The sequence below is a fragment of the Anomaloglossus baeobatrachus genome, chromosome 6 (assembly GCF_048569485.1).
Source record: "Anomaloglossus baeobatrachus isolate aAnoBae1 chromosome 6, aAnoBae1.hap1, whole genome shotgun sequence".
Lineage (NCBI taxonomy): Eukaryota > Metazoa > Chordata > Amphibia > Anura > Aromobatidae > Anomaloglossus > Anomaloglossus baeobatrachus.
The window spans coordinates 496,386,665-496,401,450 of record NC_134358.1 but is presented as its reverse complement, the minus strand read 5'-3'; the positions used below and the strand labels follow the sequence as shown (position 1 = coordinate 496,401,450).

At 44.6% G+C, this 14,786-nt stretch overlaps 1 protein-coding gene across 1 annotated transcript in view; it reads right to left on the bottom strand.

Moving 5' to 3' along the window:
• The window catches only part of GALNT11 (polypeptide N-acetylgalactosaminyltransferase 11), a 66,903-nt gene extending 54,433 nt beyond the window's left edge, over positions 1-12,470 (bottom strand). The window contains exons 1-2 of the mRNA XM_075315423.1: positions 12,369-12,470; positions 11,798-12,112 (exon numbers count right to left, since the gene is read on the bottom strand). Of these exons, the coding sequence (XP_075171538.1) occupies positions 11,798-12,074 (277 nt within the window). The 5' untranslated portion in view covers positions 12,075-12,112; positions 12,369-12,470. The remainder of the gene's footprint in view (positions 1-11,797; positions 12,113-12,368) is intronic.
• Between the last annotated feature and the right edge of the window lie 2,316 nt (positions 12,471-14,786).

Sequence of the window (14,786 nt, the reverse complement as noted above, 5' to 3'; positions counted from 1 at the left end):
ATTTCAGCCTTCACTGTAGTCTTGCTCTGCACCCGGATAACCTTAGAAATAGGAGATGTTAGGTCAATGGAGCACCTGTAAGTTGATGTCTGGATCATAGCCCAATGCATTTTGATGGTTTGTGTAGACATTACTTGATATCATAGTCTTGGTAGATTTCATTTTCATTAATTGTGGAACCAGTGGTAGGTCAATTTCTCCTAAGTGTCCCAGGAGCATTGTTATCAACACAACAAAACCAAGCCACATATTGTTTGTGACACTGTGAGCAGTCTGCTTTGGATAAATATGCTATCAGGGCCTACCACAACTCGAGACTTGTCTTCTATCGAGCACAACTGGAACATCACTGGTGAGCAAGTGCACAGGGAGCTGCCAGCAGCAGATCATGATGAGTTGCCCAAGAGCATTTATCGTGGAAGAACATTCCTCATTAATAGCCTCACTGATATCAGCCAAGATGTGTAAGTGCATGTATTTCTGTGTGGCTATCATACTCAATATTGAATAAATGAAAAGGTTGTTTCCATTTTTTCATCATTTGCATGTCAGTAACATGTCTATCAATCCGGAGTTTTCCATAATGCCATGACTTTTCCTTTTTGGTCTTGCAATTTCAACTTTGAGCAGTAATATATATATATATATATAAGCGAGGATGGTTGACCTTGGGGAGATCACCATCCAACACCGGAGACACCATCACGTGTTTCTCAACGCAGTGATTCTAGAGCAATGCCCCCTGGGAAATATTGAAAACAAGAAAGCCTGCGGAGACACCATCACATATTTCTCAACATTGGCAGGAAACTAGCCAGGTCTTTCACCGGGAAGGAACAACCACGGGAAGGGCAGTCTCCAGTCAAGGAGACCACCTATGCCAAACATGGTATCCATCCACAAAAAGCTGTTTCGGGGTATTTGCATTTACATAGGTGGTCTCCTTGACTGGCGACTGCCCTTCCCGTGGTTGTTCCCTCCCTGTGAAAGACCTGGCTAGTTTCCTGCCAGTGTTGAGAAACATGAGATGGTGTCTCCGAAGGCTTTCTTGTTTTGTATATTATATTCTTTCCACACGCAATCTCTGGTCTTCCCAAAAACTCCTTCTCTCCTCTACTCTTGTATGTTCCTCACCCAACCACCCCTCAAGACTTCTCCCAAGTATCCCTCATCCTCTGGAACGCTGTGCCCCAACATGTCCGATTATCCACCACATTTCATTATCCTATTATCCTGTAGATTGTAAGCCCACAAGGCTAGGGCCCTCCCCTTTCTGTACCAGTCTGTGAATATTAGCTTGTGCATTGTAATTTTATATTTGTAAGTAAACCCCTTTTCACATGTACAGCACCATGAAATCTGACAAGAAGTGTCAGATCCTTGTATATGGGAAATTAAAAAGAACTGGACGCCTCAGAAGAAATGAGATTTTGGCTTTAGGCACGGGTCCCACTTTGTGACATGTCAGTTTATAATTTCTGGTCACACTCTTATAAATGTTTACTTCAACAAAAGCAATCTTAATCTGGACTCTTATACAGGCAAATGAAGCATCTGCTTTTAAAAAGCGTTACATCATTAATCTTCGATATCTGTGCCAAATGTGTTCCTTTAGTAACAAACTTATTTTTTGGCTTTTTGTAAAACCCTTTTCCGCCCTGTTTCAGTTATGAGTCCAGTGGAAGCCAGGGCGGGCTTTAAAAGGAGTTATCCAGGTAATACGTATTGATGATCTATGCTTTGTGATGGTAGGATAACCTGCACCCCACTGATCAGCCTTTTTCTATCTCCGTTCATTGCCAGGAACTGCAGATCAGCAACTTTCCGAGAGAATAAGAGCTGATCTGCAGTTCTCAGCGTCTGTACATTATGCCATCGCTGCCGCTTTACACAGCACAGGATTGTTCTCATGAGGAGCAGGTGCCAAAGCTCTCAGGTGACCGTCAGTGATATGGGTCAATGAAAACAGCAAGATTTAAGGATTTATTTTATTTATAGATGCATTAAAAGTAAAAAGAAAAAAACTGAAATTAAAAGGGAACTTGTCACCAGGTTTTTCCCTTATGAGCTGTGGCCACCTCCAGTGAGCTCTTATATACAGTATTCCAGAATGCTGTATATAAGAGCTCAGGTTGCTCTGTAGAACATAAAAAAAGACCTTTATTATACTCACCTAGGGGGTGGTCCGATCTGATGAGTGTCGCTGCTCTTGGTCCGGCGCCTCCTCCATCTTGTGTGATTGCTGTCCTTCTGCCCAGCCCCGTGTGCATGATGCATCACAGAGAGGCCTCCATTGCACTCCTGCACATGCGCACTTTGATCTGACATGCTGAGGGCAGAGCAAAGTACTGTACTGCGCAGGCGCGAGGAAAGGTCAAAGACTGCCAGCGCATGCACACTACAGTGAATACTTGGTGCAAAACACATGTAAGGAGACTTATTCAAATATAAAATCTAATTTTTATTGAAAAATAGACGTACAATGATAAAAAAAAGTGCATTTTCCATATAATCAATAAATGAGGTAGGTGGATTCAATCACACCCATCCACCAGGGAACCTAGCCACATTAACCCATCCTTGCTCCATAAGCTAAATAGTGAATACTAAGTCTAGTGAACCATGTGCTGGAGATACACTACAGGATCAAATTGATCATAGTATAGAAAAAGAGCATTCCAAACTTACCCATAGTGTAAAGGTAGAGGGTCTACAGCTGGCAGTCCCAAAGTGGGTGAGTGAGCAACCTTTCTCCCGGACGCGCGCTATTGCAAATGCTTCATCAGCGGGGTACAGGCAAGTGGAAAGTGGAAAGGTCAAAGACCGCCAGCGCATGCACACTACAGTGCTTTGCTCTGGCCTCAGAAGGGCAGATTATAAGTGCGCATGCGCAGGAGCACAATGGAGGCCTCTGTGTGATTGATCTGGGCAGAAGGACAGCGATCCCACAAGATGGAGGAAGCGCCAGGCTCAGTGCAGCAACACCAATCGGACTGGACTGCCCCACAGGGGAGTATAATAAGGGTGTTTTTTACGTTCTACAGAGCAGCCCAAGCTCTTATATACAGTATTCTAGAATACTGTATATAAGAGCCCACTGGTGGTGGCTGCAGCTCATAAGGGAAAAACCTGGTGACCGGTTCCCTTTAAAATATGTCAGTTTTAAGAGACTCATGTTTGTTGATCCTAGGACTACTGCAGCAAATTGTATGAAAAATAAATTCCAAACTAAGATTAGCATTAATAATTGAAAAACTGTGACTAGTAGAGACGATGAAGACTGCACAATGTGAATGAGACGGCTCACAGCCACAGGGAACCTATGTAACGTCATTATATTTCTAAAAGAATGTTGAGTGCAGTTGGAATCGTCAGCGTCTCCTCCTTCAAGACTTTGCTTCCTCTTTACAAGATTTCCCATTTAAACAGTAAAACCACAGTGAAATCCGGAGATTCATAAGAATTCTGTCCTGAAATCACGAGGGCTAAACCTTTCCTCACACTTGTGTAGAAACAGTCCATGCGCTGGGTGACAGCAGGAGATCTCCATCCATCTGTGTAATGTGTCATCATGTGAGAAGAAAAGAGAGAAAGAAGCCTACAAATGCTTGTCGGGGCACTAACCATCCTCAGAGAAGCCAGTCAGCGAGACCTTGCCAGAAAAGTGGTTTGCCTTTTGGCGACTACATCTACTCAGATGTGGAGATTGTTTGTCCAGCCTGGTTTATTCCAAATTTCCAGTGGGGAGTTGGTCAGATATTCACACAAGTGCGGCCTATTTCGGCAGGCTCAGCCATGGTGGTCTTAAAACCACACAATATGTTATCAATTCCAACAAACAGGGGCTGCCGACTGCAGGCGCCCACACCACTGGTTACAGGGTACTTTATTAGACAAGTCACACACATTATATTGTAAGGGGAATGTTTAGGGATTTCCCATGAATTTCAGATAACTGCAGGTTCCATCTACAGTATAGTCACAAAAGTGAGTACACCCCTCTTATTTTTGTAAATATTTTATTATACCTTTTCATGGGGCAACACTGAAGATATGACACTTTGATGCAATGTAAAGTAGCTTGTATAACGTTGTTATTTAGGTCACACAAAATTTACACTAACATACAACCATTAATGTCTAATTCACTGGCAACAAAAGTGTGGACACCCCTAAGGGAAAAAGGCCAAATTGTGCCCAATTAGCCATTTTCACTACCTGGTGTCATGTGACTACTCAGTGTTACAAGGTATCAGCGATGAATGGGGAGCAGGGGTGTTATATTTGGTGTTATAGCTCACACACTCTCTCATACTGGTCACTGGAAGTTCACCATGGCAAAGAATTCTCTGAGGATTTGAAAACAAGAATTGTTGCTCTACATCAGGGGTGAGGAACCATTTCTCAGCCGGGGGCCATTTGGAATTTTCTACCAACCTTCAGGGGACGCACAAAATCAACAAATTGAAAATTACCCCGCTATATTTGGTCAAACAATTAATTAGCCCACCCTTACTGTGGTGGCTGGAGTGGCTTCTCTTTGGTGCGGCTGTGATGTTAGGTGATATGGATCATGTTGTTTCTCACAACTGCTTTTCCAGGTTTGTCTGTCTGGAGAGGCTGGGGGCATATCCATCACAGGAGAGGCATATCCATCACAGGAGAGGCATATCCATCACAGGAGAGGCATATCCATCACAGGAGAGGCATATCCATCACAGGAGAGGCATATCCATCACAGGAGATGCTGGGGGCGACTGGCTCACAGCACTGGGGGCGACTGGCTCACAGCACTGGGGGCGACTGGCTCACAGCACTGGGGGCGACTGGCTCACAGCACTGGGGGCGACTGGCTCACAGCACTGGGGGCGACTGGCTCACAGCACTGGGGGCGACTGGCTCACAGCACTGGGGGCGACTGGCTCACAGCACTGGGGGCGACTGGCTCACAGCACTGGGGGCGACTGGCTCACAGCACTGGGGGCGACTGGCTCACAGCACTGGGGGCGACGAGTCACAAAGCACCAGTCCGGGAGGCATGTATAGCACGGAAGTCGATAAAGCTGCTGCTCGTCTTCTTCTGTGGAACGGCAGCACATCTTGATCTTACTCCGCACACAACGCAAGCCCTGAGCACGCTGAATCAGTAGTGAACGCTACGTGCATGTCCTTGCATCACGCCTTGGGATTTAAAGGGCCGGCAAAATCGCGGCTGCCACCCAAGCGCTGCGGTCCCCGGGAATGTGCCCATGGGCCGCAAAAAAACCATTGTGGGCCACAAGTTCCCCACCCCTGCTCTACATAAAGATGACCTAGGCTATAAGAAGATTTTAAAACACCCTGAAACTGAGCTGCAGCACGGTGGCCAAAACCATATAACAGTTTAACAAGACAGGTTCCACTCAGAACAGGCCTCGCCATGTTCGTTCAAAGAAGTTGAGTGCACGTGCTCAGCATCATATCCATAAGTTGGAAGTTGTCTTTTCAAAACAGATGTGAGTGCTGCCAGTATTGCTGCAGAGGTTAAAGGGGTGGGGTGTCAGCCTTTCAGTGCTCAGATCATATGCCTCATACTGCATCAAATTGGTCTGCATGGCTGTCATCACAAGGAAGCCTCTTCTAAAGATGATGCACGAGAAAGCATTAAAGCAGGTTGCTGAAGAAAAGCAAAGGATATGGATCACTGGAATCATGTCCTGTTCTCTGATGAGACCAAGATAAACTTATTTGGTTCAGATGGTTTCAAGCGTGTGTGACGACAACCAGGTGAGGAGTACAAAGACAAGCACGGCTGCCATATTCCCCGACAGACAAGAATGATTCTGAGCAAACAGTATCAATCAACTCCCAAAATTCTTCCAGATCTCCCTCCATACTAACATTTGATGGTAAATAATGCCACCCTGAGGAGGAGGAGGAAGGCCCTATGACCAAATTCTATTTTAACAGTGTTTCAAACGTCATCTTTGATTAAAGATTTTATTTCCTGACGCATGGAAGGGGATACTTCCACCACCGCTCTCTCAATACAAGATTGACAACGCTTATATTGAGTGAGGCTGCAGTCACAAGTCGGATATCGTATAGCTGCAGTCCCGTGATTGTGGTTCCCCGGGTCATAAACCAGTGCATCCTCGCAGCGCACAGTGAGTGCATTGGGAGGATTCATAAGTCTGCAGTCACAGGGTGACACACATAGTGACTGAAGACTTATCACTTTAGACCGGACTAGCCCTTTAAAGCAGATGAATGATAGATAATGTGTCCCAATACCCTTTAGTAGCTTACCAAAAATATAAGAGGGCGGCGGAGATAAGAATTCTGTTTATGGAGATGCTCCCTGCAAAAATGTGGATCTGACATCACAAATAAAACTTCCAAAAACCTCCACCAAAAATTACAGTGAAAAATGGTCTTCTAGTAGGACAGTTTTCTCAAAGGTGGTCTTTTTAGGAAATGTCACCATATTACATGGGTATGTAATACATTTCCCCTGTAGCATCCAATTGGGACACCTCCTCAAAGCTACACCTTTTACATAATCCCCACTGATTTCAGTGGATTACAGTGTAGCTCAGCCCTTCTTTGGTTGTCTCCATAGCTCCATCTGCAGTGAAGGGAGCAAGGGTGGCATTCTGTCCATCTCCGCCAGAATGGAGAATAACCCTATAATGTACCAAACAGATTCAAATTGAACACATCCAGGTGCATCTCAATAAATTAGAATATCAAAAAGTTAATTTTATTTCAGTAATTCAATACAAAAAGGGAAACACATTATATACAGTCATTACACACAGAGGGATCTATTTCCAGTGTTTATTTCTGTTAATGTTGTTTGTGGCTTACAGCCAATGAAAACCCAAAAGTCATTATCTCAGAAAATTAGAATAATTACCACAAAACACCTGCAAAGGCTTCTTAAGCTCGTTAAGCTTTGTCTGGTTCAGTATGCTACACAATTATGGGGGGAGACTGCTGACTTCACGGTTGTCCAGAAGGCAGTCACTGACACACTCCACAAGGAGGGTAAGCCACAAAAGGTCATTGCTAAAGAATCTAGCTGTTCACAGAGTGCTGTATCCAAGCATATTAATGGAAAATTGAGCGGAGGAAAAAGTGTGGTAGAAAAAGGTGTACAAGCAACCAGGATAACCGCAGCCTTGATAGGATTGTTAAGAAAAGGCCATTCAATAATTCGGGGGAGATTCACAAGGAGTGGACTGCTGCTGGAGTCAGTGCTTCAAGAGGCACCCCACACAGACGTATCCAGGACATGGGCTACAACTGTCACATTCCTTGTATCAAGCCACTCATGACCAATAGACAATGCCAGAAGCGTCTTACCTGGGCCAAGGAGACAAAGAACTGGACTGTTGCTCAGTGGTAAACGGTGTTGTTTTCAGATGAAAGTAAATTTTGCATTTCATTTGGAAATCGCGGTCCAAAAGTCTGGAGGAAGAGTGGAGAGGCCACAATCCAAGCTGCTGAGGTCTAGTGTGAAGTTTCCACAATCAGTGATGGTTTGAGGAGCTATGTCATCTGCTGGTGTAGGTCCACTGTGTTTTATCAAGACCAAAGTCAGAACAGCCATCTACCAGGAAATTTTAGAGCACTTCATGCTTCCCTCTGCCGACAAGCTTTTTGGAGATGGAAATTTAATTTTCCATCAGGATTTGTCACACTGCCAAAAGTACCAATGCCTGGTGTAATAACCACAGTATCACTGTGCTTGATTGGCCAGAAAACTCACCTGACCTAAACCCCATAGAGAATCTATGGCGTATTGTCAGGAGGAAGATGAGAGACACCAGACCCAACAATACAGACGAGCTGAAGGCTGCTATCAAAGCAACCTGGGCTTCCATAACACCTCAGCAGTGCCACAGTCTGATCGCCTCCATGCCACGCCGCATTGATGCAGTAATTCATGCAAAAGGAGCCTCGACCAAGTATTGAGGCATTTACTGTACAGACTTTTCAGGTGTAATTTTTTTTCAGTTGATCTTATATAATATTCTAATTTTCTGAGATAATGACTTTTGGGTTTTCATTGGCAGTAAGCCATAATCATCAACATTAACAGAAATAAACACTAGAAATAGATCCCTCTGTGTGTAATGACTCTATATAATATATACGAATAGATCCCTCTGTGTGTAATGACTCTATATAATTTATAGGAATAGATCCCTCTGTGTGTAATGACTCTATATAATTTATAGGAATAGATCCCTCTGTGTGTAATGACTATATAATATATGCATTTCACTTTTTGTATTGAATTACTGAAATAAATTAACTTTTTGATGATATTCTAATTTATTGAGCTGCACTTGTATATATAGGAAAAATCCATGAAGCAGAGTGAGGAAAACTGAAAATGCAGGGTTATTTTTTTAATTAACTGCAAATCTTCCATGAAGAATCGCAGTAGTACGGTTAGGTATCAGTAGCCGGTATGAATGCCAGCAGTGTGTTTCCGGAGCTACAACCCAGGTATGACTGATCTCATTTATCTCATGCCAATTTCTGTGTGGCAGATTAGCGGTGACTAGGACTTGTGCCAGCCGTGCTGACTACTGCTCTAATAAGTGCAGGGCTGGCGGCGTCCCCTTCTCCTGACTTCTATACATCCGTCATAGTCTGTGCTCATCTCCAGCGTGTTACCAGCTCCATCCAAACAACCCACCCGATTGCCATGTCCAACATGTGACTTTAGGAGAATATTACAATCCAAAACCCAACACAAACATCATCTGTCCCTCTAAACTTTCTATATGATTTACTTTCTGTGTACTATAAATTAATATATTCAGGAGGCCCCCATACACAGATTGTTGGCCAAGGCCCTCGATGTCAGCGGCTTTAGTCTAATGTGTATGTGGGCTTTACAGGCTCTTTTTTTCTCTTTAATTAAATCCATCTATTTTAGTCTAAAAATAACTTTTGCATTATGCTACGTTCCCACGATGAGCTTTTGGCAAATTTTTGAGGTTGCATGTTTTTGTTGCATTAAAAAAAAGCAGCGATTTACAGTTCCAGCAAAGTGGATGGGATTTCTAGAGGTCTCCTGCAAAATGTGCTTCTTTCTTAAGCTAGTTTCAAGCCACATGCATGGGTACAGTCATACGTGTGTCACACGTGTGATATCTGTGCTTGCATACGTCTGATATCAGTGTGACACGTACCGGAGAAAACATGGGTCTTTAAAATAAAAAGACTTTATATTCACCTGTTTCCAGCGATGCTGTCTTCTGCCCCCGCTAATTATGCTCATTGAATATTCAGTGCACCTTGGACCTGGAAGCAGGAGCATCGCAGGTTCAGCATCGCCGGTGACAGGTGAGTATCCAGCAGGCAGTGTGTGCAGTGACTCCAGGAGGTTATCGGAGTTCCCAATGAACTCTGATGACCTCCTGATGACACCCGCGCTACAGCGGGTGTCACGACGGTGACTTCACGGGTTCATCAGAGTTCATTGGGAACTCTGATGACCTCCTGGAGTCACTGCACACAGACGGCTTGCTAGATCCTCATCGGTCACCGGCGATGTCCTCCCCGGCGATGCTCCTGCTTCCATGTCCAAGGTGCAGTGAATATTCAATGAACATAATTAGCGGGGGTCGGAAGCAATTGACAGCAAAGCCGAAGAAAACCGCGCTGGATACAGGTGAATATAGAGAATCTTTTTATTTTAAAGACCCGTGTTTTCTCCGGTACGTGTCACACGGATCACATCAGTGTGCGATCCATGTGACATCCGTGATGTGATGCCAGAGAAAAAACGGGGTCACATGGTCCGTGTGAAAACATGGATGTGTGTGTAACTCCAGAAAATAACATGGGTATGTGGGGCATCCGTGTTAAAAACGGATGTCACACGTACCTGAAACACGGACGTCTGAAATCGGCCTCTCTCCGCGTAAGCTGGCCTGCAGTGCGAGTTTCAAATCCATAACATGTCAATTTCTATTGTACACTAAAGGGTGCTTTACACGCTGCGTCCTCACTAGCGATCTCGTTAGCGATGTGACACGCCAGATTACAGATGCGATCTGCCGAGATCGCACATGTGACCGGCGCTATTAAAATGACCTATGTGCGATCTCGGCAGATCGCATCTGCAATCTGGCGTGTCACATCGCTAGCGAGGTCGGTGAGCGTAAAGAACCCTTAAGTTTATGTACAAAGTTTTCCCATAGATTTGCATCAAATGTGGAAAATCTGGAGAAAAAAAAAAACCACACTTGTGCATTTCCGCAAAAAAACGTGTAATCTGCACTAATAACATCAATAAGTTTTGTCAAAGCCAAATATCAGGAGGTAAAACAAAAAAAAAAAAAAAACAGAAAAACAGATTAGCTTTATGTAGCACATTACATAGCAAAGAGAAACAAAAACCACAGCGTCAAAAATGTGATAAAGGTGTATGCTAAAAAATACGTTTTTTTCATTGCATTTTTTGTGTACAATGAATCTAATTGACATAAAAGGTGCATAAATTCAACATTAAAAACTCCCCAAAAGCTCATCGTGGGAACATAGCCTTAAGGTCTGGTGATGAATGTTGCACCTTTGGCTTCTAGAGCCTCTGACACATACGGTGAGAATCCGCTGAGCGGGGAGTTAGTGACTTTATCTTTTTTTAGCTACTCTCCGCTGATTTATGAGCGCAGAACACAACAAAGCTGAATGTGCAGCAAATCGATGAGCCTGGAACAGCAACACAGGAACATTTTTATGAAACCCAACTGCAAAAAATATTTGGCCTCAAATTTTTTATTTATGAGAAAAAAAGAAAATGCCACCAAAGATGGACGACCTATTTGAGGTTGAATTTAGGTGTCTGTGAAGTGCTGTCCAACACGTGGCCAGTGATGTGCAGAGCGGGCACGTGTCTCCTGACCAAAACGAAGGCTGTCAGGAGAACCACGGCCGGGCCAGCACAGTGCGTACTCTGACCCCCATACAGGGATTAATGATGCGTGCAAGCACCACAGATATGATCAGCAGATTTAACAGGATCTGCCAATCATCTGCAGATAAATATCTCACATCTATGGCCAGTTTTGTAGTCAGATGACTGCAAACCGATCTCCTCTCCCGCAGTCACCAAGATGAGGTCTTGGGAACAATATTCCAACAAATATTGTTGGGGCTGGAACTATTAACCCTCTGTTTCCCAGCAAAAGAATCCAAACTACTGACTCCTGTGGTGGCTCTGGCACAAAATGTTTAATAGGGCGTCAAGTACCACTAGAATTAGTCTGGTCTTACAGGCCAAAGGGATCTTTTGGACTCTTGTTATGTAGTTATGCCCAAGTCTCTGCAGCAACGACATCATATACAGCAAAGACTGGCAGCAGCGGTCCAGTGGGGTTTGCAGCATTGGTCACATGACTGATATCTATGATCATCGCTGCAGGCGATTAATGCGTCCTTTCAACATAATCCTACAGGTGTTCTCTGAAAATCCTTGTCCAAAGGTGCAGATGTATAAAGAGTGCTTTACTCACCGTTCCCAGGTCCCGCACTTAGTCTCCTATACTATTCCTGGTGTCTGTGATTGTCTGCAGCACTGATGCCACATCGTGAGCTCAGAGACAAAATGAGCTACTCATTGAATGGCGGCAGCGTCGTCAATGTAGCATAAGCGCTGCAGACAATCACAGACACCAGGAACAGCAGCGGATACTCATCAAGACCTTTTACAGCAAGCTGCTGGGGATGGGGGTTCTCTAGAATCGGGGAGAACCCCATCGGGCACATGCGATACATTGTTACTAGTTCTTACCCATTTCTGGAGAGAAGTTGCCATTGGTTTCCAGTAAGTTTCCCAAGTGATCTCGCCCCTTGTTGGCTCCATCGGACTCCATCCCGGCTGACTCCCGGGACAGGCGGGGGGGCATCTTCTTGGGGATGGGTTTGTACGGCTCCAGCCCCTTGACGGGCACATGTCTGACGCCTTGGCTCTCTTCGCTAAAGTTGAAATAAATAAAGAGCAGAAGTGTCCAGGTCACAGAGGTGAAGAGGCACCCATAGCAGAAACAGCGGAGCGCGGCGCTGCCCATGGTAAGCCTAGCATTGTCGAGGGGCCATTCTCACGTCCCTGCCGAAATCACAAAGGTCAATATTAAGAATAACACAAGTAATGAAGTAACAGCAGTAACCAGTCACGTGACCCCCTCCCAGGACACGGCCGCACATTAACTGCACAGCAGATGTCCAGGTGTCACCGGGTCACCCAGCAGGGAGGGCTAGAGTGCGGCTGCAGCCCTGCGGGTCAGGGGTCCGTGCCCGCCACCCACTACCCGCCGCCCAGCAGCCTCACCCTGCGCCCCCGGGGCCCTCACCGAGCCGCTTACCTGGGGCCCCTTCACAGTGACTGGCCGCAGTCTCCGCCCACAGAATGACGTAACGTAGAAGCTCCGCCTCTCACGCCGTGTCTAAAAGCAAAGCTGTTTGTAAAAAAAGAAAAAAGCGGGGGGCGAGAGCAGCTCCATGACGTCACCTCTGGGCGGAGCTCGTAGAGAGCTCGGCTAAACTGCAGAGGCAGAAGCGCACTTTACATCTGTGTCTTCTGTATGGAGACATATTGGTGTGGTCAGCTCGCCCAGATTGCATTGATTGTGAGCTACAAGAAAATGGCCGTCGCTCAGTTTTATCGTTAACATTTTTGCTACACAGCATTGTATATGTGATTATTTTATAGAATGTGGGGGAATGTTAGGAATGACAATTATTTAGTTGTTTTTTTTTTCCCCACATTCAATTACACACACAAAAAGTTATTTGTTTCAAATTTTGACATAAATTTGAGGCTGGAAACATTTTAGATAGAATTTTAATGCATTAACCCCTTCACTCCCGGGCGACTTTCCGGGTTTTGATTTTGTTTTTCCCTCCCCTTCTTCCAAGAGCCATACTTTTTTATTTTTCGTCAATATAGCCATATTATGAGGCTTGTTTCTTTGCGGGACGAGTTGTACTTTTGAATAACACCATTCATTCTGCCCCATATTATATTGGAAACCGGGGGGGAAAAAAGTGCCGTGAAATTGCAAAGCAAAGTGCAATTACACAATAGTTTTTAGGTTTTTTTATTTACCATGTTCACGATATTGTAAAACTGACTTGGTATTATGAAGCCTCAGGTCAGTACGAGTTAATAGTTACCAAATATGTATAGTTTTACTTTTATCTAAGTGGTGAAAAAAAAATTCAAAAGTTTGCCAAAAAAATTGCACTTTTGTCGCCATTTTTCAAGACCCATAGTGTTCTCATTTTTTGGGATCTGGGGCTCAGTGATGGACTATTTTTTGTGTCTCGAGCTGGCATTTTTAATTATACCGTTTTTGGGTAGATGTGATGCTTTGATTACCTGTTATTGCATTTTAATACAATATTGCAGCGACCTAAAAAAATCATAATTTTGGAGTTTTGATTTTTTTTCTCGCTACGCCATTTATTGATCAGATTAATTAATTTTATATTTTGATAGATCAGGCATTTCATTTTTTTTCATATATTTAAAAACTTTTTTATTTTACTTGTCCCCTAAAGGGTGCTTTACCCGCTGCGACATCGATAACGATATATCGTCGGGGTCGCGTCGTTAGTGGCGCACATCCGGCGCCGTTAGCGACATCGCAGTGTGTGACACCCAGGAGCAACGATCAACGATCGCAAAAGCGTCAAAATTCGTTGATCGTTAACATGTCGCTCCTTTTCATAATATCGTTGGCATGCCGCTGGTTGTTCGTCGTTCCTGCGACGTCACACATCGCTATGTGTGACGCCGCAGGAACGACAAACATCTCCTTACCTGCGTCTACCGGCAATGAGGAAGGAAGGAGGTGGGCGGCATGTTCCGGACGCTCATCTCCGCCCCTCCTCTTCTATTGGGAGGCCGCTTAGTGACGCCGCAGTGACATCGCTATGACGCCGAACGCACCTCCCCTTTGAAGGAGGGATTGTTCGGCGGTCACAGCGACGTCGCTGAAAAGGTATGTGCGTGTGACGCTGCCGTAGCGCTAATGTTCGCTACGGCAACGATCACCAAATGTCGCACGAACGACGGGGCGGGTGCTATTGCGCATGACATCGCTAGCTATCGCTAGTGATGTCGCAGCGTGTAAAGCACCCGTTAGGGTCTTTATGCCTGCACTATCTGATCACTTCTGCTGTTCAGAGCGGTGCTTCATCATCAGCTGACCCCGCACTGCCATGACAATCCTTTAGTGCCCAGTGATCGCATCATGAGGCCGCCGATGTCAGTGGAGAACAGCGATATCCCCACTAGAGTGCATTAGATCACACTGTCATAGTTTAACAATGCAATCTAAGGAGTTAACAGGCACGGGCGCAGGTGGATCGGATATCTTCCAGCGCCTGATAGCTACACATATCTGCTGGTGACTCAACGCCTAATCCCACATCAAAGAGAGCGACCTAGAACATACAGTGGGGAAAATAAGTATTTGATACACTGCCAATTTTGCAGTGTTCTCACCCACAATGAATGAAGATGTCTGTAATTTTTATCGTAGGTACACTTCAACTGTGATAGACCCTCCCCAACAAAAAAAATCCAGAAAATAACACTGTATGATTTTGAAATAATTAATTTGCATTTTATTGCATGAAATAAGTATTTACATACAATAGAAAAACATAACTTAATAATTGGTAGAAACTTTTGTTTGCAATTACAGAGGTGAGACGTTTCCTGGGCAACATTGAATTTCAGCTCCCACCAAAGATTTTCCCTTGGGTTCAGGTCT